Genomic DNA, 27,840 nt, shown 5'->3' on the forward strand with positions numbered 1-27,840 from the left:
TTTTGAGGTGCACCTTACTTGAACAGTGTTTACTTGAACAGTGTAAGGTTGATGCCTTTATTTAAACCTTTTCATCTAATATAAGGTAAACAAGCCACTCAAATATGTGCTAATCACCATAACTGAAAAAAGAAAACACTCCAAATGGAATGGTTGTGATGTTAGTTTACAAAACTGCCAAGTGAAGCAGAATGGTTGAGAAGACCGGGTCATGCGTGTCAGATGAGGTTGGTTATTTTCACCCCCAAACATGTATAAAAGGACCTCCATGCACCCTCCCCATATCACCAGTTATATCTCTCCTCTGAACGAACTTTCTCTAGAAACTTCATATGATTGAAGATTTGATGTTTTCATGCTTTCCACAGGCATTTTTGAACATGGTATTCAGACGAGCCACCTTCGAGTTAGTTCTTGGAGATGCAATGTTGAGTAACAAGTTCAATAAAGCTGTGGATAAACATGGAAACAATCATGATGCTTTATTGCATAATTGAAGGAGAATACAATTTTATCCGAATGTTGGCCACAGAGAATTTTTCAGATCATTATCTGCAGGTATTTGTCAATGGCGCCAATGCCAAATTAGTTTTAAAGTTGAAATGAAATGGTTGTGGTTGTGGGCATGTGTATTTGTGTGTGTTCGTCGAGAAGACTAAGATCAATGAGTCATATGGAGGATAGTTTTGTAGTTTGAACCAAGTGAGGGACGCTGGTTTTCCACTGTTCAAATGAAAACAAAGGGAAGGGTAGAATTATGGGTTTTTATTTATTTATGTCAAATATGAATTAGAGACTGCTAACTATTTGTATTTGTTTTCTAGTAGGTACATTTCCTTTTTGAGGGTGGGATTTAAGCGTCCATGGGTCTTGATCACTTGACATTTGATGAGGGTGAGATAGTTTGGGTTGTGAATATCCGATGAAAATAATGGAAAATTTCTTGTCAATACATAAAAAAGAGACTGGGTTTGATTTTTATGGATCACGAGTAAATGATGTGGGGATGTCAAAAAGATGTTTAATTTTAGGAAAATTTAATGGGATTGTATACTATGAGACCATTTAATTTTGGCATGAGATCACAATCAAATTTTAGGCATTAGATGTGAAATCCAATAGATAAAAATGCATCACAATAGTAGAAAAATTTTATTTTGGACTTTGTGTCTTGACACATCATCAACCAATTTGTTTCGAATACAATGTCATAATTGATTGTAAGCTCCTTGAATTAAAAATAATTATTATTGTAAATTCATTGTATTAAAAATAAATGGTCTCATTGTATACATTTCCAATTTTAATTGGATATTAAGAGAACTAAATGGGCTCAGTGTATTGTATGACATTGTTGTTTTGCCAAATAAGCATGCAAACCATCCTCATGTGGGAGCATACAGTACATTAAGTCCCTCGGACTAAAGAAACATTTTGAAATTTTTTTATTTGAAAACTTGAGATACACCTATGAATCATAGATGATTATTTTTTAAAAGAACTTAGACTTCCGCAACACTCAAATCTTGCCCTCCAAAAATTTGAATTTTTTTTTTTTTTTGAGATTGGCCTATAGTTTCAAGAGGTTATGTCTCTAAAATTTGAGGTCTTAAAAATACCCTTAGTCTGAGTTTTACCTGAGATCAAATGGACAATATGCTCTTAAAGGAGCAGCATATATTTTAACACATACAATATATGCTCGATCGAGTGCAAGCTGTATAGTAACTCCCTCGGGCAAATGCCAAAAACTTGAGGAAATATATGAGCGATTTATTTAGAAAAATTAGGAAAAGTTAAATTTCGAGGAATATAGGGATTCCGTCCACACAAGGCTCCAACGCATTATTGTAAGATTATGTCTTTTGCCTTAAAAAATTTTATTTGATAAACTACATATGTATCGGATTCTAAACATGGGGTTAACATATTCTACGAAGTTCTTGTCATTTACATTTCGTAAGTAAATAAAAAATATACGTAAATTGGCATGGCAACGGGTCGGGTCTGGTCTCGGCCAGGGTTTGGCCGGACTTGGACCCAGATCTAAAAAAACGATATGGACCCAAACCCGGCCCGTCCCAAAAATTAAAATACCTATGAACTAAACTGTATTTAAATATATTTCATATATTGAGACCCAAAAAATATTACTAAACCCGAACTCAGACCCGACTGGATCTGGACCTGAATAATATTCGGGTCCAAAATTTAGACCTTAAACTGACCCACCGGGTCCAATTTTTTAACCCCTACCTTAGATTAGGTCTACCCTTGTATCCCGAGTTGGGCCCGGGTCTGTTGCCACTCCTAGCTTCCAAGTTGGGCCCAGGTCTGTTGCCACCCCTAGCTTCCATGTTTCCTCTGACATGATTATACTTGGGCCCAGTTTGGAGGGACTTGTCAAGTGATATATTTTTTCTTCCATTAGATGGCCCAACTCTAGTTTCCCCAACTTTTAAACAATTAATGTAGGATGCCTTGAAAATTTTATCCTCTCTGTTAGGAGATTTAAAGTTTTAAAAATGGTACAAAAGCAAGACGCACATCTTTCAATACTAAAAACTCTTGTGCCCTTTTTCATATTGATGAATCTCGAGTTTAAAATGGTTATGTGAAGGTTTTCAAGCAATACAACATTTTTTTTTATGGGTGAGGTTTGTATAGAGCCGATGCTAAGTAAAGTGCACATTCAAATAATATCGAGAAATATGGTTGCAATATTGTAAATCATTGTGATAGCTTGAAAAGATATTTTCATTTCTAATTATAAAAGTTCAAGCATGAAAAACAGTGTAGATCTATGAAAACTTGAAAATCTTTAGAATTGACTGTCCAAAACTGTATTACAAGATGCACTATTTACAGAACTTGAAATCTATTTTTTCTCATGTCCATGCATATTAATGTCGAGATGATCAATTTAAGGATATTTGGGCATCAAAACAACCTCTTCTAATGAAATTTTTGAGGCGCACTCTAATTTGATTGTTTAGAGCCTTGGATCTATATACACTTTCTCCTTTTAGAATTTGATATTAATTCAATTGATGGAATTACAAAGTCCAACTAACAATGGCTAGTAGTAATGCATTTGGATGTTGATGATGTTTTGAAAGGCATTAGATGCCACTAGGATGAGGTTTTGGAGTCACAATAATATTTGGGATGTGTTCTGGTTTCGGAAGTATATCAAAAACCAGATGCCTGAGTTGGCCAATTCACCAAATGCTATTGCTCTATGTGAAGGCTTGACAATTTTGGTTCTTAGATATCTTTGTCCATTTTTTAACATATTTTACCATTGTACACCTATATATCACATACAATAATGCCCACATTAATACATTACACACCACATGTATGACAAGATACTGTTGATGCTCATAGAAAACAAAGGTGCATTCTTCCACATGCATAGATAGACATGCCTAGTTAGATACATGTACATTTGAACATACATGACTGCAATTGCACTGCTGCCAAACCAAGAGTAGTTTGATATCAAATAGCCAATTAATGGATATAAAAGTTGAATGAACTAAAAAATATTCACAGAACCTATGCATTCCCATAGCAGTCTTAATTCGATGAACCCCATGATAATAAAGTACAAAAAAATAACAATATTTTTAAAAATAAAACGAAAGCACTTTCATAGATCATTATAGAGGTCAAGTCTCTTGTAGCTTAGAACCCCAAGTTAATAAAGAACAACAAAAAAAACCTTTATAAGTAAAACATCAAACACTGAGTGTGTTAATTATTGACACTGATGTCTACTGTTAAATCTTTTAAAAATCCCAAAGAACTGTAAAAACCCACCAGTTTCGAATTCAAGTGACTAAGTGATTTTTCCATTGTGGTAACTGAATAATGTTTGAGCAAAATAATTTTTTTTTTAGCAAAACAAAGTGGGAAACAAATACTCGAGCAACTAAAAAATCATGTTAACAAAAATACTACATGAAACGTCACGTGAAATTCATACATGTGATCTCAGTTGTAAAAATCCATCATCAAATTGAGCAGTTGGCAGATGATTTTCAGCTTAGTTGAGAAAAAATGAATAGATGTTGTAATATGTCAAAATCGATCACCAAATATCGGATTTTCAATGAAATTAGGACTAGAATCTTGTGACTTAACTCCATGATCTACAAAAGCCCTAGATTTTGATTGAAACCAAAATTGAATAAAAAATCTGGAGTATGCCAGATTTGTTCAACTCAGTTCTCAAAAATTGAGTCGATATCAGATTTTCAATGAAAATAGGAATTGAATCTTGCGACTAACTCCATCATCTACAAAAGCCCTAGATTTTGATTGAAAAAAAAAAACATTAAATAAACAATCTAGAGTATGGCAGACTTTTTCAAAACCAAGCTATAAAATTGAGTTGATGCCCTAGTTGCTGAAAATGGAGCTCCAAATCTAGTGTTTTAAATGAAATTCAGAGTAGAATTTATTGACTAAATCTGTTATCTACAAAATTCCTAGATTTTCATTGATAAAAAAATTCAAAAACAAGGCCACAATATGCATCATGGTGATTTTTTTTTAATATGCAAAGAACACGAAAAACAGGCAAAACATCAAATTTCTGTGTGTTTTCGGTGCAATTACTTCATTTTATACTGTTAAAACAATAATTTCAATTATTAATTGACGGAAAAACCCTAAGAAGGCTGAAAATGCGAGAACATTTGAATCAAATATTCAATAAGACAAAAGTCATGGGTTCTGTCAAATATAACGGCTTTGTTAAAAATAACGGCAAAAGCGTGGCATTAGAAGCATTATAGAGATTTTTTTCAGAACCGATCCGGTGCGGTTAAAAAATCGATCGGTTAACTATAAAACGAACCTGTTTGGGTGCATTCTAGCTGGTTTTGGTCCAGATTCTTTTTTGTGGTGTTATATATATATATATATATATATATATATATTAAAACACCAAAACCGGCCCTAACTGGTTCCGATCTAACATGCTGGTTCTGGTTCTAACCGGCTGGTTCTGATTCTAACCAGCTGGTATTTGTAACACTAGACTTGACTGCATATGGATGAAATCTTTCTCTCGTAACAGATGAGATAAATCTAGAAAAAGCATTAGCATCTAATGCTATTAAAGCACTGCAGAAGAACAATAAAAATTGCAATCGTTCTCTCATATTTTTGGTGAAGCCAATGATTTAGTGTATCGACTCGCTAAATATGGAGTTTCTTTTCTTTTCGTTTCTTTTTTTTTTTTGGACCAAGATCATTGATATTATTAGAAGTTACTCAAAAAAAAAATTACATCGTCAGAAACAAGAACAGAAGAACAAGAAGTACCCCCCTTAGCAAGAAGGTCGGCTACCCCATTAGCCTCCCTATAAACATGTGTGAAAGACACCACACTAATTAAAGGACATTTACGAAATATGGATTCCATACCGATCATAATGAGCGGGCGACTGCTTGTATGTGCGAATGTGAAGATCAAAAGAAATACTTTCATGTTCAACATCTACGTGTTGGAAATGGGTTGGGACGACCAATGTACCTACCGGTTGTCCAGAGTGGATCCAGGTCTAGACGTAGACAATGGATCCAACAAGTCAGGTAATGATCCATTTCATATTGATCCAAACAAGGTCAAAACCTAGATCTGACTTGGTTTGACCAAACATTCTCGATATGTATAAGTAAAAAGAGCATATAAAAATATCATTTATGTTTGGAAAAGTTTATATAAGGTTACATCCTTAAAATGTAGAAATACAGATGCTCCTAAAAAATTCATCAAAGAATATTGTTTAATGTTGAAAAACCCTCCAATTGATCCTCTCGACATAAAGATGTATGAATATGATAAAAAGAAAGATTTTGAGTCCTGAAAATGGCGCATCTTACAACACATTACCTAGATTGTCCACTTTCAAGATTTTCATATGTTTGTAGATCTACTTGATTTTAACTATTTTTGGAGCTTATAATTTTATAATTAGATATAAAAATAGATATTTAGATAATCCTAATTATTTTTTACACCATAATTACATGTTATAATAAAATTTGAAGGTGATTGTTTAAGGTTGCAACCTTATAGAAACCATATCCTGTTTTTTTTAAGTACAAGGTGGTCACAAGAACTCTTGTTCGGATTTCAAATGAGGTGAATGTGAGTGTGTCATTGACTAAACTCAAATTTTGAAAAAATGTTTCTCAAATTTCAGGACACACCCCAAGCCATCCAATTGACATCGGATGACTAAAAGTAATTGTAACCTCAGCGCAACAAAGATAAATGATATATATATATATATAGATATATATATATATCAGGCCAAAAACAAATGAAGCAAAAATGATAAAAAAACACCGGAAAAGGAGGGCCTGGCCAAGCTGAAGCGGGTGTTGTGCTTTGATACCACTTGTTGTGTGCGGAAGCTCTAACCCGATGGGTTGATTTTCGGCAAATAAAGTACAATAAATAAAACATGAAATACATACTACAAGAACATAAAGCTTTACGTGGTTCACCTAAGAGAGCTACATCCACGGGCATGGCAAACTGAAATCCACTATACCAATGAAAGTTACATCAAAGATTTTGGATCAAACCTCGACAAAATATCCAATTGAGCAAACTCTTTTAAATCTGCTCTCCCAAACGGTGCCATGCCAATTCTCTCATCTCTATTCCATAACTAGACCACTATCTAAGTAGATAATAATTTTGAGAACAAACAAGACTTTATCTCATTAAAAGGGGAAACAATTCAAAATCTCCATGAGAACTGCTTCTCTACAAGAAACCAACCTCTCACTTCTACGAGAGTATTCAGGAGGCATCATCAATGTTTCTCTTCATATGAAGCTCTCTTCTCTCTAAGAGGAAATGTAATGTTTCTCTTCATAGGAAACTCTCCTCTCTAAGAGGAAATTACATCTTACGTATAAGAGACTTTATTTCTCTCTTTAGAGGAACCACCATTCCCATATGGTGACGTAAATAGGGCACACAAAATTCTCTACACTTTTATCCCATATATATAAGATTAGAAGTCTATGCTATATCACATATATCTCAAAAGACCAAAAGATATATCCAAGAGTTTCTATTTCTCTTAGGAAACTTATCAAATATCAATCTCAATCCCACATGAATATCTCAATCCCACATAATACGAAAATATCTCAATCAATCCCAAAAAATTTGCTATTTATTTATGTAGGTTATTTTGGATAGCACCAAATCCAACAACAGGCTGGCACTGGCCGTAGCGTAACCCTAGGGCAACAATTTATGGCCGAGGCTATACGTTTTTTGGGGCTGTCCAGGTAGAAGAAGTCTTAGAGCGTCAAATGGACCATTGGAGCTCAAATAGTCCTTCAATTTATGGGAAATTGAATTAGCATTTAAACAGTGGTGGTCAAAAGGACATTAACCCACAAGACTTAAACTTTTTGTAAGTTTTGGCTTGGGATAATTTTGGGTCGAGTCCTTGTGAGGGTTGATGCAACTAGTCTATGGGCCTAGGTTAATAGTAAAATTTATCAACACACTTAAAAATTGAACCGTCTAAAATTTTATTTAAGGAGTAATTTGATAAATTTAAAAACTCATTTTGATACGTCATTTGAGAGCAACTTGATATTTCATCAAAACAATGATAGGCTATTTGTAAAGATAAATAAACAAGAGTAAGATGTTAAATAGTTCACATGTGATGAGTAATTTAGTAAATTTCCCAAATGAGGTATAGATGCAAGTAACTTTGGTGCCATACATGGTTTGTAAACAATCTTTTATTATATAAGGAATTGAGATTGGGTCAACATGGTGTAGTTAGGTTTTCATAGCACAACGTCGCAGTTCCATTCCTATGTAACTTTGTAAAAAAAAGAAAAAAAAACATTCTTTTATTTTATACATGCTCGTTCTATTTATAGTGCATAGAAATCCCTCCTATCTTATAGTTGATTAAATAATATGATTGTTTGTTTTTTTAAAACCGAACTTCAATGGCACTATCTTTTGTTTTTCTTCTAATATGATTATAAACTTAGATGTATCTTTTGTTTTTCTTCTAATATGATTATAAACTTAGCTGTATCTTTTGTTTTTCTTCTAATATGATTATAAACTTAGTTGTATCTTTTGTTTTTCTTCTAATATGATTATAAACTTGGTTGACGTGGAATACCTACTCTTTTTAGCTCCCCCTTCTTTCCTCTTTCTCTCTTTCCCTCCATGTCTTCCCCTTACCGCTGTTTTTCTTTTTCTTTTTCTTTTTTCTTTGTTTCTCTATTCTCTTATCCTCTTTGTTTTTTTCATTCACTCAATGAAAATCTATTTTAACATTAAAGCAAATATTTATTATATATTAAGCAAGATTATAAACTTAGTTGATGCGGAATACCTACTATTTTTATCTCCACCTCCTTTCCTCTTTCTCTCTTTCCCTCCATATCTTCCCCTTACCGCTCTTTTTCTTTTCCATTTTCTTTTTTCTTTTTCTCTCTATTCTCTTATCTTCTTTGTGTTTTTCATTCACTCAATGAAAATATATTTTAACATTAAAACAAATATTTATTATATATTAAACAAGAGCAACACCCTTTCTATTTTTGTGTGACATGTCCCTGTTTTTTCTTTCCTAATAAATCTCCTTTATTTTACAAAACTCAGATCCCTCTCTCTATCAATGTTTTCAAAACTCTTTCCCTAAAATCCTCTTTATTCCCCTCTTGCTCTCTTTTCCGACTACAATCACGATGCTTCTTTCAAATCTAGGTATGCTTTGGTTATTATTTTTTATGGATCTTAATTTTCTCTTTCCTCTCATGGTTTTTCCATGCATTTTTTTCCCTTCTTTGAGGAGAGTTATTTTTAAAGCTATTGAAGTCCAAAAAAAAAGATAACAAAAATTCTTTGGATTTATCATTCTTCTTCATATTAATTGCAACATGTTTTAAAAAAATTATTTTATATATATATATATATATATATATATATATATATATATATATATGGAGAGAGAGAGAGTTTAGCATACCGAAACCAGAGAGATAGTTATTTGAAGTAAATAAATTTTAATGAAGCTTATTTGAAGTTACATCTGTTTTGGTCATTGTTTTTATGGATCTTATTTTTTTTTCTTTTATCTAATGTTCTTTCCATGCAATATATATATATATATATATATTGGGTGGATAGTAATTCTTCAAATAATAAAAATCCAAAAAATTAATGGTTTGAATATAATATGTTATGAACACAATAATGGTTTGAATATGAATATTGGTTATTCATTCTTTAGCTCATACCTAATCTATGGAGGTCAATTTAGAAGAGTTGAATTTAGAAGGTGCTAACATGAAGGTAAATTTGTTGGTTGTTCCAAAGCAAAGTATACAAATTTGTTGCAAGCCTTTTTACTAAAAGACAAAGTTCATTGCCAGCATTTCATATGCTTTGGATTTGTTAGAAATCATGTATTAATAAAATTGTGATTAAAACCTTTCTTTTTGACTCAGGTGCAAAAGTACATGATACAAACTTATAGGGGGGCTAATCTTCAGAGGGCACAATAGATCTGCGAGATAATGTGAGTGTTACCCTCATGGGTGGCATAATATATTTAATCAGTCTTTTTATCTTCACAAATTTAGTCACCTTACTTCTATTATTATAGACTAGCATACGTTTACCCCTTTGCATGCATGTGTCTTCATAAAAAAATCATTGGGATTTATCATTTTTCTTTCATACTAAATGCAAACATGCCCAACGTGTATTATTGGAATATTTGTCTTTAAAAATAGATAAAAAAAAAACAATGAGAGTGAGAAAGCATGATTTGTCATAGGCAAATATGGATAGAAAGGTATTTACCAAAAACAATGGATAGGAAGGCGCAATGAGATAGAGTTTCTTCATTTTGAGAACGGAAATTCGTTATTTGGTCAAATGATGCATGGTAAATAAATTTCCATGAAGCGCATTTGAAGTTATACTTGTTTTGGTTATTGTTTTTTATGGATCTTATTTTTTTCTTTCCTCTAATGTTGTTTCCATGCAATATATATTTATTTTTATTTTTTATTTTTTTACAGAGGTTGAATTTAGAAGGGTCGAATTTAGAAGGTGCTTATTTGAAGGTAAATTGCTTAGTTTTTCCTAAGAAAACTGTACAAGTTTATTGCAAGCCTTTAACTTAATAAAATTGTGACCCAAAACTAAATTGTGACCCAAAACTTTCTTTTTTACTTAGGGTGGTGCAAAACTAAGTGGCACAAAATTGTAGAACGTCTAATCTTCAAAGGGAATAGTAGATCTACGAGATACTGTAAGTATTACTTTCGTGGGTGATATAATATATTTAATCAATCTTTTTATCTTTACAACTTTAGTCATGTTACTTTTTATATTACAATCTCATAGGCTAGCATACGTTTAACCCTTCCCATGCATATCCACAATCATCATTTTTGTCTTCATAAAAATTCCTTGGGATTTATCATTCTTCTTTTGTAGTAAATGCAACATGCCCAACATGTATTAGAGGAATATTTGTATTTAAGAATAATATATCATGATAATTTATTTAATGATATATGGCTTGAAAGAGACATTAATATTTAAATCTTAACTTAAGAAATGGGCTTTGATTGCCTAATCTCAATTTGTTGATGACACCAATTTGAATTTGAAAGCGGATCCTACCTCTGTCTCCACTACTACTCAAGAAGCCCTTGAACTTAACTCTATTGTGCGTGCCTAACAGCAACGAGTCGAGTAACGAGTCGAGTGTAGCTAGCGAGTGTAGCGGTAGCGAAACGAGCCCCTGAAGGGGGTCGAGCTCCCTTAACTTAAGGAGCGAGGGGGTCCCTCTAAAAAAGCAAGGAGCGGGCCTTTTCTCTCTCTGTCCGTAAGCGTTAAATACCGTAGTGTAACATATTGCATTCCAAATATGAGAAAAAGTAGCCAATAAAAAAATTGAGCACCTTTCAATCAAAAAATAAAATAGCATAATCGATTTAGAAACTATTGAATATCAAATAGTAAAATATTTTAAATATCTTATTCTTATTTATAGAAAAAACAACATGTTTTTATTACCAATGCTATAACAAACCGTGAGAAATCCTCACAAATAGGTTTTTATAAAAAATTTAATATAAATATTTTTAAAACCTAAAAAATTATTTTCCAATTTTTCTAAATTTATACTACATAAATATGATTTGGACATAGGGAACCCTCAATTTCCCTAGATTTGCAATTTTTTTGTCTCCCTCTAATCTTTTTTTATCAGAAATAGTACATCTAAATTATTTATTTCTTTCATGGTTTTAAAGAAGGAAAATTGTTTCATACGGGCTGGACCGCATTTCTACGTATACAGTCTAGAACGGGTAAAGCATCCATCTTAAAGATGGATGCAAGTAGGTGTTCCATCTAAAAACAATAGAAACTAACGATCCAAATGTTTTCTTATTAGAATTATTCATTTAGTTTTAAAATTTATTTATTTTTTCATATTCATGATCTCCGTGTTAAACTCCATGTTAGAGGTTACACATCCTTAAAAATTAAGTCCTAAATTCCATCTAAAAATAGATTTATTAGGAGGCCGGCATTTCTACATATGCAGGCTTGGCCGCATAGAAATTGGATCCTTAAAGAAATCATAATTATTTACTAAAATTGTTTAATTGTGAGGATAAATTCAATAATTTCTAAAACCATGTTGTATTGAAAATATTTTTCAACAATAAATGTTTCCGTGATTAATATTAAATATCACGTGCATATTACTAGTATTTATTATGCATATGATACAAGATGGTTTTGCGGCATACAAGTTCGTTCTCTAATATTGTGAATTGAAACCCGCCCTCACGCATAGTGATGAAAAAAAAAAAAAGGGAGAGAAAACAATATGACGTTTGGATCTTCAAGACCTTACTTTATTCGTTCTCTAATATTGTGAATTGAAACCCGCCCTCATGCATAGTGATGGAAAAAAAAAAGGGAGAGAAAAAAAATTGACGTTTGGATCTTCAAGACCTTACTTTATATGATGAGACATTGTTTGGGGGAATAGAACGCCCTAATATTGGCAATTCTCTTTATTTTATGGATAATTTCATGAATAAAATAATGGTAAAATGACAAAAATAAATAAATATTGTGAATGAAAAATTAGGTAAATGGGACAATTATTTACACCTTCAAAACTCTTATGTTTTCTTTTAGTTGGAAAAAGTTTATATAAGGTTGAAATTTTAAAATGTAGAATTAAAGATGCACCTCAAAAATCCACCGGAAAAGGTTGGTTTAATGTTGAAAAACCCTCTAATTGATCATCTCAACATCGAGATGGATGAGTATGAAAAGAACAGATTTGGAGTCCTTTAAATAGTGCATCTTAGAACACATTATCTAGACTGTCTATTTTCAAGATTTTCATATATTTATAGATCTGTTTGATTTTGACCATTTCCGGAGTTTACAATTTTATAATTAGTTATGAAAATAGATTTTCAAATAATCTTAAGAATTGTTTATACCAAAATTACATTTTATGATAAAATTTGGCGGTGCACCTTAATTGGATTATTTAAGGTTGCAACCTTATACAAACCACATCCTCTTTAGTTTGATATAATGCTTTTTTTTTTTCTTTTTGGGTAATTAAATAGGGAAAAGAGGCCCCTACCCAATTTTTCAAATAAATTATGAGTTAGCTTTTTGAAGGTATTAGTGGGATGATGTTAGTGGTGGGAATGAAAACCACAACGTGGTCACTAGGACGATACCTCTACGACCCCAATTTGATATGGTGCTTTTACTTAATACATTCACTTTCATTTTTGAACTTCTACCATACTTATGGGATATTAATATGAATGGGAACTTAGGCTAGTGGGAAAACATTTTGGACGTACATCTGTTGTACCCTTTTACAAAATGAAAAAGTTTTATAGTTTTCAACCTTATATTATAGGAGTACGGAACACATCAAAATCCTAACCGAAAAGATTATTCTCACATCTAAAAGCCCTACAATTAGTCTTCTCACCCATAAGATGCATCACATTGTGTCAACTTAAGATGTATGAAAAGAAAATAATAATAATAATAATAATAATGAAAAAATATTTCTAGTCCTGAAAATTCTGTAATTGTGTGATACATTATCTAAACCATCTATTTTCTAAATTTTTATGTGTTTATGAATCATTCGATCTACACTATATTTTGAACTCCAAATTTCATAATGAATTGTATACTATGAGACCATTTATCCTTCTTACAAAGAGGTCACAATTATTCATAGCCATCAGATGTCAAATTGGATGACTTGGGGTGTGCCACGAAGTTTGAGAAAATTATTTTTAGCATCGAATCTAATCATTGACATGATCACAACTCCCCGATTTGAAATCTAAAAGACAAGAGTAATTGTGAACTTCTTGTGCTAAAACTAAATGGTCTCTTTATATACTTTTTATTTTATAATAAAGGTTAAAAATAGATTTTATGGGCATCATAAGGGTTTTAGGCACTAGATCTGTATCCTTTAGCCCTATTTAGATATGGGCCCTACTTTGTTTGTTTAAAGTTGACACCTTATACAAACTACACCCTTAATATTCTTTTGTAAGTGAGGTTTATGTAAGGTGCTGAACTTATGTTATAGAAGTAAGGCACACCTCTACATTTTGCCAAAAGATGTAGTTTTGATGTAGAAAACTTTTCAATGATTTGTAAATCTATTTTCACCCCTCATTATAAAATTTAAAATTTCAAAAATAGTGCAGATCGAGTAGATTTATTTTTAAAGCTTGGAATTTTTTATTTTTTTTCACATCCATATATCTTGAGGTGGAGAAGATCAATTTGAAAATTGTCGAGCATCAAAATGCTCTTTTTTAGTGTCTTTTTGAGGTGCGCCTTGCTCACGCATTGCAAGATTGACGCCTTATGTAAAACAATTTCCTATGTAATGTAGTGATTTAATAGTTTGATACATTGATTAAGGTAAACAAGCCCCTCAAACATGTGCTAATCACAATAACTGAAAAAGGAAACCACTCCAAATGGACGTCCCTCCCTAAAGATTGTGATGTTAGTTTGAGGACAGTTTACAAAACTGCCAAGTAGGGTAGAATGGTTGAGAAGCCCGGGTCATGCTCTGATACGGGGTTAGTTATTTCCATCACAAAACGTGTATAAAAGGGCCTCCATGCACCCTCCCCATATCACCAATTACATCTCTCCTCCGCTTCTCATTCTTTTCACCAGCTGAAGACTTGATGTTTTCATGCCTTCCGCAGGCTTTCTTGAACATGGTTCTCTTCTCATTCTTTTAGCCAGCTCAAGATTTGATGTTTTCATGCTTTCCACAGGCTTTCTTGAACATGGTATTCAGACGGGCCCTCTTCGAGTTAGCTATCGGAGATGCAATGTTGAGTAACAGGTTCAAGAAATCTGTGGAGAAACATGGAAACAATCATGACTCTGCGTTGCATATTTGAAGGTGAATACAATTTTTTCAGAATGCCGGCCAAAGAGGATTTTCTAGATGATGATCAGTAGGTATTTGAGAATGGCGAGAATTCCAAATTGTTTTAAAATTCAAATTGAATGGTTGTGGTCCTGTCCATGTGCTAAGATCAATGAGTGTGTGTTAAGAGATCAATGCTTTAAAAATCAGTGTGTGAAATGGTTGTGAAATGAAGGGGAGACATCAGTTTTACGAGCCAATTATGGCTGCATTTTGATCAAATATGATGGCCAAAGGTGAGTCCCATGTGATTAGCGTGTGAGCTTGATTTATTAGTTAATTGAGTAGGGCTCCGATTCTGCTCCTAAACTTTGCCGCAATGACTCTTTCAAGTCTCGGCTGAATTTGTTCTAATAAAGCCCTGCAAATTCTGGCAGCCCAACAAGCTTTTCTTCTATTTGAAATCGACCAATGTTTAGGTTTTCAATCGAGAGATACAATATTTTTGAAGATGAATTTTACAGAGAGTTTTCCATAAGGTGCTGAGGTTTTTGCTACAATACATGTTTGCCCAATCTATATAAGGTCCCTAACACCCCTCTAGATTATGCAAGAACCAATATATATTTTGCTACAATACATGTTTGCTCGCCCAATCTGATTTGTAGCATAATATAGAATGAATTTTAGAGAGAGAATTCAATGAGCAGAGGTTTTTCTTGGTTACGGAGTGATGAAGGATTTACTCGCAGTTATGACCACACATATGGGGTGCAGGAAGAGGCAACTGGTAGACTGGGGGAGGGGTGGAGATCCTTTTCCTATTGACTATTGAGAGCCTCAGCTCTATATAAACTTTAATGTACTAATGTTAATATACGTCATCATGGTTTGATTTGCGGGATGTCGGAGATGAGGAATGTTAGAGGAGGGACTGCGCTATTTGGAATAAATTAGAGGCAAAAGCATATATAAGGTTGCAACCTTAAAATGTAGAATTACAGATGCACCTCAAAAATCCATCTGAAAAAGTTGTTTTAATGTTGAAAAACGTTCTAATTGATCATCTCGATCTTGCCATCGATATATATGAATATAAAAAAGAAAAAGATTTTGAATCTCAATAATAATGCAACTTAGAACATATTATCTAGACCACCCATTTTCAAGATTTTTATATGTCTATTGATCTACTTGATTTTAACCACTTTTAGAGTTTAAATTTTATAATTAGATATGAAAATATATTTTCAAATAATCCTAAAAATATTTTACGCCAAAAGTACATGATAAAATCTAGAGGTGTGCCTTAATTGGATTGTTTGAGGTGGCAACCTTATAGAAACCAGACCTTAAATTAGAATCTACAATCTTTTTTAACGGGGCACATACCCATACCTCCTCCCATGATTCAGAGTCATGTATACACCCTCTGTATACACCCTCCTCCCATGAACGTCGGCATGGTTGATGGGGTGCATGAAATATGTCTCATTTTAGTAAATTTTGGTTGGTTGCTAAGAGAGATTCGTATAGGATAAAGGTGTCAAATTCCCACATATTTACCCAACTCTTGGTATTTTCATTTCCACTTTGTACATTGGATTTCAAAGGTAGTTGTGAAATTTATGAAGGTACATGCAGGAGTGGATCTTCATAAGTTTGGGTGCGTATTTACACAAAAGCCATTAGTGGAGAAATTATAGTAGCGAGTTTATTTCAAGAATATATAGGGAATGGCGTTTTATTTCTGGGGATATATTTGGTCATAATAAAGTTATAAGACGTTATTGTAAATTTTTTTCCTCTCCTTCATATTTTTATATCTAAAAATTTAAGGGAAAGTATAGAATTAGATCATTTACCTTTGATACAATTGGTCACATTAATCTTGACCATTGGATGTGAAATTGGGTGGCTGCAATTATTCCACTTACTAAGCTCAAATTTCAAACGAAGTTTCTCAAACTTTGTGATGCATTCAAGCTATCAATTTCTCATCAAATAGTTGTAAGGAATTGTGACCACCTTGTATCAAAAGTAAATAGCCTCATTGAATATGAAATATAATTGTTATTGATGTGATCTTGATTTTCAGAAATATACTTAATGTTCAGTTTTCATATAAGATAATTATTGATGGGGTTTGTTTTTGGGGCATGCTTTCTATACTTCCCCTCCCTATTCAACTATTTATTTTGAATGGACAGTTGAGCTGACCCCAATCACAATGTCACACCTCTACACAATTTTAATTTTAATTTTAATTTTTTTCTACAAAGTATTTTGATATTAAATTTGAACTTTCACTTCTCTCTTAAATCTCTTAAATCGCACTTCTAAAAAGTATAAAAAAATATTCTCAATAAAAAAGATGACCAAAATTCTTTCAAGATATTTTGGTTATTGTAATTTATTGAAGATATTTTTTTAATATTGCTTTCAAGTGCTCCATTGCAATGATGGTACAACTAAAACTAAAATACTCTGAGCATTGCAATGATGCTACAACTAAAACTAACATACCCTGAGGCATCGGTCAGTGGCTCATTTCATCCAAATTGAACGGCTGGATGGGAGGAAATATATAACATACTTCTAGTAGAAGAAGTATAAAAACTCACTTAATCCAAATGGAACAGCTGGATGGGAGGAAGTATATAACATACATCTAGTAGAGGAAGTATAAAAACCTTTCCTAGAATTATGTAATTTTTGTCCTCCTTATTGATACGGTAGAAATAGTATACTATTCAGTTCTTTTATTTGATGGCTTTCGGGTTTTGTTTGGTGTATTTTTTGCCCCCCCTTATTGATACGATAAACATAGTATACTATTCCATTCTTTCATTTGATGTCTTTGGGCTTTTTTGTTTATGTTTGAATTGTTTCTTTCTACCATAGGAAATTTTGAAAAACAAAATAGCGAAGATTTATATACGGTCTAGAAAACATTTTTGGTATTACAAAATGGACCATATTTTATGCAATGTTACACAGAGATCTTGACTTTTGTGATTTACTTTTATTCTCCAATTTTGCACTCATTGGACCATGTTTTTTTATTTTTTATTTTTTATTTTTGTGGTTTTTTGGGCCATTGGTTTCCCTTGATAGCGTAATCAGATATTGGAAGCATAGGATGACCCATAGTTATAGCTAATAGACCAGTCCAATGTTCCCAGCATTAGACTATTATTTCATCCTAGTTTTGATTATTTTGGTTTAAAACGTCAAATAAGTAAAAAAGCATACTATAATCGCTTAACTCCTATTCATGTCGATTTATCAGTGTAATTAATAGGACCACCTGATCCATCCACTCTATATCATTTTAGGTAGGTTGCACCTTTTCTCTATTGTCACTGCAGAAAATCTTCCCTGATAAATTTTCTTATGCAGTTCATTAAAAATAAAAAATCACTAATATATGATTCATGTACGGGGTAATGATCTTATTCAATTTCTTATAATGAGAAATTTATGGTTAACAATGATGTAATATTCCACAGATTCTTTGACAATGGAAGCACAATTTGACCCATTTTAGGGGGATATTTTTCCCATTTTTGTGTTTTTGAGAGTTATACCAATTTTTGGTTTGCCTTATATAGTTGGTCCTACTTTGTTGAGCTTATGGTGCATGGACAAATTTCAATATTGAATATCTTAATGTATATCGTTGAAATATAGAATCATTGAACCAGAGATTATATCTTTGAAGCAAAACATAATTATACCAATTACCGTGGTCCTAAGCAACGACCTTTCATTGGTTTGATGGACCTTTTTTTCTGTGTTGCATTATGGTATGTGATTATCAACACTTAATCTAATTAATCAAGCCCAAATATTTAATGTTTTTCATTGATAGAGGTAGATATCTCATTCTTCCATACAATGTAGAATATCATGTTATTAGCATTTGATTTCTAATATTTCAGAGAGATTAAACCAGCAATGGTTAAGATACAATGTTTAAAAATGACTGACTATGTGCAATACACTAAAAAAGCAAACATATTGGAAGAATTAGTCAATCAAGTTATAGAAGCATTCAATTGCTATTATGATCTATGCATTAAATAAATTCTTACACGGTAAGAACAATTATAAAGAAGGAGCTAAGAACAATAATAAAGAGGGAGCTGAATTACATGGGAAAATTGTTCCCAATGCCTATAGGCGAAAATGAGTAGTAATTTTGTCTATCTTTATCACCATCCAAATTTCATCGCATGGTCACAGTTGTCCGGTATTATTTCAATTTTAAATTTTTTTTTACAAATCCAAATTACTTGAAATTTGGAGCGTGTGTATATCTTAGTGAGATGTACCTAATAAAAATGTGGAAAAAATAATTCACAAAATATAAATTGACCAAAATACTTCTGAAAATTAACAAGGGTATTTTGATCAATTTATATTTTACGAATTATTTTTTTCATGTTTTTATTAGCTGAGCTTCACTTAGATATACACACGCTCCAAATTTCAGATTATTCCAATAAATAAAAATAAAATGAAAATTGAAATACTACCAGATAACACCGTGCGATGAAGTTTGGATGGTGATGAGGGTAGGCGAAATCACTGTTCATTTTCACCTATAGGAGTTTTGCAGTATCTTTCAATTACATGTTCTATAAATTTTGTATGTGTGTTTACTGTGACGTATATTTTTTGAATTAATACAAAGCATTATGATCTCTTTTACTTATAACATGCATCACGATATGGTGATATTGAAAAAAAATGTCAAGTCACCCAAGTCAAAGATAACCACGACATAAAGTAAAAGGGGTTGTATACAATGAGACCATCCGATGTGAAATCCGATAGCTTGGGAGTATCATGAAGTTTGAGAAAAATTCTTTTGAACTTTGAGCATGGTCAATAGAATAAATGCGGCCACCCAATTTCACATCCAATGGTAAAAGATTATTTATGACCACCTTGTACCAAAGGTAAATGGTCTCATTATATTATTTTCCCAAAGTAAAGTATGACTTGGCTGTATATAGACGAAAATCTTCCCCTCATGACGAATCTTTCTTTCATGACAAATTGAAGATGGATCGATTGCCGAAGGTAGGGCATAATTTGGGAAATTTTTTGAGGGTCCATTTTATGGGAATTTATAGCTGGAAAGGAATATGATGACTTTTGAGAGAAGTATCCCAGACTTTGAGGTTATTTTTTTTTTTTTTTTTTGGAGAAGTTCAAAGATCTTATTAAAAGTTCAAAGGGGTTACAGGGAAATTATGGAAATACAACATCAGAAACCACTAAGTTGGTTAAGGATGTGCCATTCTTCGATAGAGTATCTATCAAAACATTGACCTCCCTATACACATGAGCAAAGGAAAAAGAAATAGAAAGATAGAAAAAACTTGAAGCAAGAAGGAACGCAATTCCCAAAGAACCTTCTTCTCCCTCTTACACCAGTTGATAACATTTAAAGAGTCCCCTTCCCCAATACAAATTGTCCTAATGTGTTTCCCACCGAAGAGCTTAAGACCCTGAAGAAGAGCAAAGAACTCAGCATAATTTGCAGATTTCTCCCCTGAAGGACCTGCATAAGTAAACATAATTTTTCCTTCCCAATCCCTCACAACACCTCCAAAACCCGCTGAGCCCAGATTCCCTAAGGAGCTACCATCAAAATTCAACTTAAAAGTTCCCCTAGGAGGTGAAGACCGTAAGCTTCTTGGCTTACAGTTGCGGACCCCCAAATGTAGGAGGTTAAAAAAATTACACCTCATATCAGTTTCAACAATATCTTTCCCCATTTTCAAGATCGATAAATACATCCATATAGCATGAAGAATTTTATCCAAGATTCTAATAGGAGGCAAACAAATAGTTAGGAGGTTATTAAGAGCAAGATCATGCATAAAGTTTGGATATGGTTTGAAATCACTTAAGGAAGGTAGAGGAACTTCTATGTTAGAGATCCCTTTGAATATGCATTATCTCATTAATCTGAATGTGGTTAACATAAGGCTGAAAGGAAGGTGGGTGTCTCTAATGGCTAGTTGTTTTCAATTAAACTTTGATGGTAGCTTTTGGGGAATCCAGGATTGATCGGTATTGGAGGAGCTCTTCATTAAAGTGTGATCTTTTGCTTTGTTCATCCAATTGGAAGAGTTGTTTGTATTAGTGATGGTCATGTGATCTTTTGCTTTGCTCGTCCATGTTGATGTGTCTCAACAAATCACGTTGATTTGACGACACTTGTACAAAGACTTCAATTGACAGTGGACAAATTTGGTGGGGTTTTTTAAAGATCGAAGGGGACTCCCAAAAATATAATTACTTGCTGTAAAAGGAAGTGACGCCACCATGGAAATTGCGATCCTTGTGATTACAGGTTATGGATCGTGCCAGAGGTCTCCTTAAAACATGGCTAATGATATGGCAGATGGATTAGCTAAGCTTGGGCTTCTCTTTTGTATTTATAAGTTTCTGATTCTTTGTTTATTTGAAGAGCTGTAACCTTTGATTGAGATTAATAAAATTATGTACTCTTGTTATTAAATAAAGAAAAATGAACACCCACACTTAATCATAATGAATGGGTGCATGCTTCTATGGCCAAACGTGGCGAAAAAAATAAATACTTCCATGTTCACCCTGGAGGGGTGGGAAACGGGTCGGTTTGACCCGTAGACCCACTGGTTGGCCCAATTAGGTCCAAGTCTAGCCTCATAAAATGGACCCGATGAGTTGGGGAAGGATCTATTTGACCTTGACCAAAACTAGGTTTGGTTCGGAGCTTATGTCCTATGGATCAAGTACAATCTAACCAGAGTTACTCAGTATATATAGGATATTTTAATGGAAAAAGTTTATATAAAGATACAACCTTATAATGTAGAACTACGGATGCACCTCAAAAATCTATTGGAAAAAGTAGTTTTAATGTTGAAAAACCTTTTGATTGATCATCTTGACATCGAGATCTATGACCATGAAAAATAAAAAGATTTTAAGTTTAAAAAATAGTGCATTTACAACATATTTTCTACACCATCCATTTTCAAGATTTTCATATGCTTATAGATCTACTTGATTTTAACCATTTTTGAAATTTAAAATTTTATAATTAGATATGAAAATAGATTTTGAGATAATCCTAAAAACATTTTACATCAAAATTATATACCATGACAAAATTTGAAGGTCCACCTAACCTCTACAGCTACGGATGCATTCATATGCCAACTGTACCCTTTTAAAATATGTATATAAACTTTATATTATATAAATAACCAATTTTTTTATTATTCTACTTCTAAATTCATACTAGATGCAACCTGAGAAGTCAGGTCCAGGTCCAAATCACTTGGACTTGACTCCAACCCAGGACTAACATACACTTAGTCGGGTTGGGCCCGAGTTAGGATCGACCCAAATCCCTCCCAACCGTTTACAACCCTATCACCAATTGCCTGTATCAATCCTTGAAGGCCACTTTTAATGCGCAGTTCTTGAATAGTCCTTCAATTTATGGGACAGTTGTCCGTTAAATTGAATTACTATTTAAATGGTGGTGGTGCATAGGACCATAACCCACAAGACTTTTATTTTTTTTTTTGCGAGTTTTGGGCTCCGCATTTGCCAAAGATATAATTTTTTTTGAGAAGATGACAGAATTTAACCTTTTCTTCACAACAATGGTTTCAATGTCCTGTATCATCGTCGTCATCTGAGCTTTATAAAAACTATTCAAACTATTTGAAGTGGACGAACCCATTTGTAACATTAAAAATTACAAATTCGGTTCAATACATCAAGTATCAAACAAGAGACTAATTGGTGATAATAGAAATCCAATGAGCACAAAATATAAAAATTATGGGACTTTTTTGGTTCAAAAAAATAAAATGGATAACTATGATAATTTCCCATATACATAATTACAGATTTCTATTATATATTTTATAAAAATGTATACAATGAGACCCATTATTTTTATTACAAGATTGTATGAATTCCTACTCAATAGATGTCAAATTGGATGATTTGGCTTAGTCACGAAGTTGAAGATTTTTTTTTTTTTTTAAACTTAAAGTCTTTTAAATGACACTCTTACCATTGCCAATTTGAAATCAAGACAAGAGTGATTATGTCCTCCTTATGCAAAAAATAAATGGTCTCTTTGTATACTTTTCTATATTTTATTCTATTATATTTTTATTACATGGGGTTGGTTCTAGATCTACGTCTGGTCCCCCATGTTAATATTGGGTTGGGTCCTAGTGAGGTCCGATGCGACTTGTGTACGCCCTATGTTAAATGAAATTTATCAAAATACACTTGAACTGTCTACATTTCACTTAAGGTGTGATAAATTTTAAAAATCGTTTTGATGTGTCATTTGTCAAGCGATTTAAAATTAAAGAATGATGGGCAATTTTTAATAAGATAAATAAAAAAGAATAAGATGTTAAATAGTTCAAATGTGAGGAATAATTTGGTAAATTTCCCAAATAAGGACAATATGCAATTCACTTGCGTGCCATACATGGTTTATCAACAATCTTTTACCATGCAAGCTGGTTCTCTTCTAGTGTATAGAAGTCCCCCTTCTCTTATAGTTGATTAAACAATATGAGTTTATTTTTCCAAAACCATATTTCATTAATACTTTCTTTTATTTTTCTTTTTCAGTGATATGATTGCAGACCTAATTGAATGGCACATTTAGGGAAAAATATGGAGTAAGTTCAAGTCAATTTGCATATCATACAAGGTGGTTTCACTGCATACAAGTTTGTTATCTTTTTCGAAATAAAGAGGAAAAAAAAAAAATTGTACTTCATACGATGTGAAATTGTTTGTGGGAATAAAATGGCCTACTATTAGCAATTCTCTTTTATCTTATGGATAATTTCATTAATGAAATAATGGTCAAATAAAAAAGAAAGAAAATAATATGAATGAAAAATTAGGTAAAAGGGACAAATATTTTAGGGGAGCGGTTTGTATAAGACTGAGGCCCTAAACAATCAAAGTAAGGCACGCCTTCAAATAGTGTTGAAAGATATGTTTTTTAGTACTGAAAATCTTTGTGATGACCTGAAAATTATTTTCATCTATAATTATAATATTTAAAAATAGTATAGATCGAGTAGATCTACTTGAAAATCTTAAAATGTACAGTCCAAAAAATGCATTACAAGGCGCACTATTTCCAATTCTCAAAATCTATTTTTTCTTATGTCCAAACATATTGAGATTGAGATGATCGACTTAAGGATTTTTTGGCATCGAAACAATCTCTCTAGTGAATTTTGAGCTGTCTTTAATTTGATTATTTAAGGTCTCACCCTTATATAAACTTTTTCGATTATTTTATACCTCATAACTGTGTTCTCTTTAATTTGATACGGTGCTTCTATTTGATTCATTCGCTTTCATTTCTGAAATTCTACTTATTTTCAGGTTAATGATATGAATGGAATATTAGGTTAGCGGAACACATTTAGGTGCCCATCTTATCCTATTGAAGCCTTATACTATACGAGTAAAGTGCACCTCTGAATTTTGCCCGAAGATGTAGTTTGTGTAGAAAACTTTGTGATGACCTGAAAATCGACTTTCAACCCTAATTATAAAATTTAAAATTTTAAAAATAGTGCAGATTATATAAGTCCTACAAACACTTGGAAATCTTGAAAATAGAAGGTCAAGATAAATTATTACAAGTTACATCATTTTTATGACATGAAATCTTTTTTTTTTGTGTGATATCCATATACCTTAAGGTCGATAATATCAATTTGAGAATTTTCAAAAATCAAAACACTCTTTCTTAGTGGTTTTTTGAGGTGCGCCTTACTTTTTAAAACATAAAAACCTTTATTTAAAGGAAAAAGTTTATAGAGAGCCAAGGCTCTAAACAATCAAATTAGAGCCCACCAGAAAAATTTCACTAGATGGGGTTGTTTTGATGCCCAAATACTCTCAAGTTGATCATCTCGACATCAAGATACATTGGCTAAAGTAAAAAAGCCCCTTAAACATGTGCTAATAATCACCACAACTGAAAAAAGAAACTACTCCAAATGGACGTCTCTCCTTAAAGATTGTGATGTTAGTTTGGGCATAGTTAACGCACTGCCAAGTGAGGCAGAATGGTTGAGAAGCCTGGGTCATGCGTGTGAGATGGGCCCCAAACAGGTATAAAAGGGCCTCCATGCACCCTATCCATACCACCAATTATATCTCTCCTCCTTTTCTCATTTTTTTACTCAAAGTTGAAACAATTTCTCTGAGAAGATTGAAGATTTGATGTTTTCATGCTTTCCACAGGCTTTCTTGAACATGGTATTCAGACAGGCCCTCCTCGAGTTGGTTCTCGGAGATGCATTGTTGAGTAACAGGTTCAAGAAAGCTGTGGAAAAATATGGAAACGATCATGATACCGTGTTGCATATTTGAAAGTGAATGCAATTTTTTCGGAAGGTCGGCCTTTTCTCATTCTTTCCCTTATCCAACCGTCCATTCTGGATGGAGGGTTAAGATTGCCCCAATCACAATGTCACGTTTTTACACTATTTTACTTTTAATGTTTTTTCTATAAACTATCTTGCCACCAAATTTTGTATGTCCAATCTTTTATTAAATACGCACTAGCGAAAAAATATAAAAAAAAAATTTTCAATAAAATAAAATGACCAAAATACCCTTAAAAAATTCAAGGGGTATTTTGGGCATTATATTTTATTAAAAACTTATTTTTAATATTGTTTTTATAGGTGAGCCCTAATGAGAAGATTACACGTACCAAATTTCATATTCATATAATTTTTGTAAAAAAAACAAAAAATAAAATACTTTGAGACATTGGATTTAAGATCAAACGATGATTGTTTGTCTTGATCAAAATTGGACTGCTGGATGGTTGGAAAAGTATATATCTTCTATGCTGTAGAAGAAGCATAGAAATATTTCTCATTAGAGATTACATATCCTTAAAAATTACGTCTAAAAATCCATCTCAAAAATAGACTTTTAAGAAAGTGACTCATTTTTACTAGGATATTGTTGTTTTGCCTGATGATCGTGACGAGCATGCTCATGTAGAAGCATAGTGTGCATTAATTCCCTGGGGCAAAAGAGATATTTGGAAATATTTTTATACGAAAATTTGAGATCTACAAGAGAATCATTAGATGGTTATTTTTAAAAGAAATTAAATTTGGAGTTCCTCATCACTCTTGCTCTCCAAAAGTTTGAATTCTTCTGTATTTGAGGTTGGTCTCTAGGCTCAAGAGGTCATGTCCCCAAAATTCAAGGTCTTAAAAATACACATAGTATGAGTTCTACCTGAGACCAAATGGACAATAAGCTCCTCCAGGACCAGCATATCTTTTACATGTACAACAATTTCCATCGGGAGCAAACTGTATATTAACTCGCTCGGGCAAAAGCCATTAAAGTCGGGCAAATATATGAGCGATTTAAATTGAAGATCGAGGAAAAGAGTAAATTTCGAGGAATATGGGGATTCCATCCACCAAAAGGTTCCAAGGCATTGTTGTAAGATTATGTCTTTTGCCTTAAAAGGTTTTTATTTATTAGACTAAATATGGGTTGGTTTCTTAACATGATTGGGGTTAACATATTCTATGACATTCCTTTCATTTTCATTTTGTAAGCAAATTGGCCTGGCTTTCATTTTGTAAGTAAATTGGCAGCACGCTGTCCCTCTAGATGGCCAGTCGATGCTCCCGACTTTCGGCGTGAAGTGGCGGTGGACTTGGTGTCCGAGTCCCACGCCCATGCGCTTGGGTCGAAGTACACCTTAGCTTTTGAAATCTGAGAATGTTCTTTAATGTTGGAAAAAAAAAAAAAAATATTTAATCCCATAAATAGTGCATCTTGCTACATATTATCTAGACAGTCCATTTTCAAGATTTTCATGCGTTTATAGATCTACCTGATTTTAACTATTTTTAAGTTTAAAATTTTATAATTAGATACAAAAATACCTTTCAGATAATCCTAAAAACTCTTTATAACAAAATTACATATTATGATAAAATTTAGAGCTACCGCTTAATTGGATTATTTAAGGTTGCGACCTTAATAGAATGTCTTATCCCCTTCCATCACCGTCTAATACCTAACCTTAAACAATCCCCCCCTCCATCCCAGCGACAGCGACTAGTTACACAAAAAATTACATGTTCTGATAAAACAACTGGTTGTCGCCGTCTTCACCCTTCCATCACTGTCCAGTAGCTGGGATGGACAATGAGTTGGAAAGTGATGGGGGAATGCTAGTCCCACAAAACAAGTCATTAATCTGGAGGTCTTATCCCCTTCCATCACCGTCCAGTCGCTGGGATGGACAGTAATGACCCCTGTTAACAATATTGCTCCAAATATTACAAAATAAAAATGAAAAAAAAGAAAGACAAGCATTAGATTATTACTAGGGAAAATTATAAAAAACTCCTCAAAAGATATTATCTATGCAACTTACCCCCATCGAAACCATTTCTCTCATTTTTTTTCCCACAATAAGCTTTCTATGCAAAATTCCCCCAAAATAAAAAGTACTTTTTTTAGATGAAAATGCCGTTCCCATATAAAAAAATCAATTTTGTGTGATTTGACGCCTCACAAGTTCTACTGCCGGAGTGCCTTTTGCCACTGTCAGAGCGATGTGTCTCACAAGTTCTATTGCCGGAGCGTCCTTTGCAACTGTCGAAGCGGTATTGCTGGAGCGCCCTTGGCTACTACCGAAACGCTGTGTCGTACAGGTTCTACTACCGGAGAGAGAGGCGTGTGAGAGAGAGGCGTGTGCAATAGTATTAAGGGTAGTTTAGTCTTTTTATTTTATTTTATTTAGGTTGGGGATTATTTGCATAAAAAATTTGTTATAGGGAAAAAACTGAGAAAAAAAATTAGTTTGAGAGTAAGTTGCACAAATAGTGTAGTCTTCGGGTTTTTTTTGTAATTTTTCCTTATTGGGTTCGAATGCTATTGCCACTGCCCCACTCATACTAATACTAATACTAATACTAATACTAATACTGCCACTGCCCTTGTGTCCTCCGAAAGGTTACCGACTCTTATTGAATTCTCTTCGTTTCTCCTCCTCATTTCAGTTCCAGCCTTTCCAACCCCACCAGCTCTTGGTGGGGCGACATAAATGCCCTTCGTGGACCCATCTTGGGCAGGGACAGTGGGTCCTTCAGTTGCTGAGGCCTGTCAATGAAGGAGTTGGTAGGTGGGTTATTATACAAATCCTACTACTTCATGGAAGATATCATCCTTTCAGGAATTTCATGGAGGTAGGTTTAACTTTAAAAAA

The 27,840-nt window shown here is 33.0% G+C and overlaps 1 protein-coding gene and 1 long non-coding RNA gene across 2 annotated transcripts; one reads left to right on the forward strand and one right to left on the reverse strand.

Moving 5' to 3' along the window:
* Positions 1-289: 289 nt before the first annotated feature.
* Positions 290-1,114, forward strand: LOC148781540 (uncharacterized). The gene is made up of 2 exons (XR_016057643.1): positions 290-558; positions 828-1,114. It is a non-coding gene; the product is annotated as an uncharacterized LOC148781540 (long non-coding RNA).
* An 18,671-nt stretch (positions 1,115-19,785) lies between these two features.
* On the reverse strand, positions 19,786-20,299 carry LOC148781541 (uncharacterized). The gene is made up of 2 exons (XM_088869929.1): positions 19,934-20,299; positions 19,786-19,854 (listed from the first exon to the last, which is right to left on the reverse strand). The coding sequence occupies exons 1-2, from the start codon at positions 20,297-20,299 to the stop codon at positions 19,786-19,788; spliced, it is 435 nt and encodes a 144-aa protein (XP_088726055.1).
* Between the last annotated feature and the right edge of the window lie 7,541 nt (positions 20,300-27,840).

This window comes from Amborella trichopoda, chromosome 6 (genome assembly GCF_054954075.1).
Source record: "Amborella trichopoda isolate Santa Cruz 75 chromosome 6, AtrichopodaSantaCruz75HAP2 v2.0, whole genome shotgun sequence".
NCBI classification, from domain to species: Eukaryota; Viridiplantae; Streptophyta; class Magnoliopsida; order Amborellales; family Amborellaceae; genus Amborella; species Amborella trichopoda.

What these genes read in the sequence shown, in the direction of transcription:
- LOC148781541 (XM_088869929.1), bottom strand. Translation starts at nt 20,299, where the DNA reads ATGGGGAAAGATATTGTTGAAACTGATATGAGGTGTAATTTTTTTAAC. An exon ending in GGTGTAAGAGGGAGAAGAAG is followed by an intron (nt 19,855 to 19,933) that starts GTTCTTTGGGAA and finishes TCATGTGTATAG; the next exon opens with GGAGGTCAATGTTTTGATAG.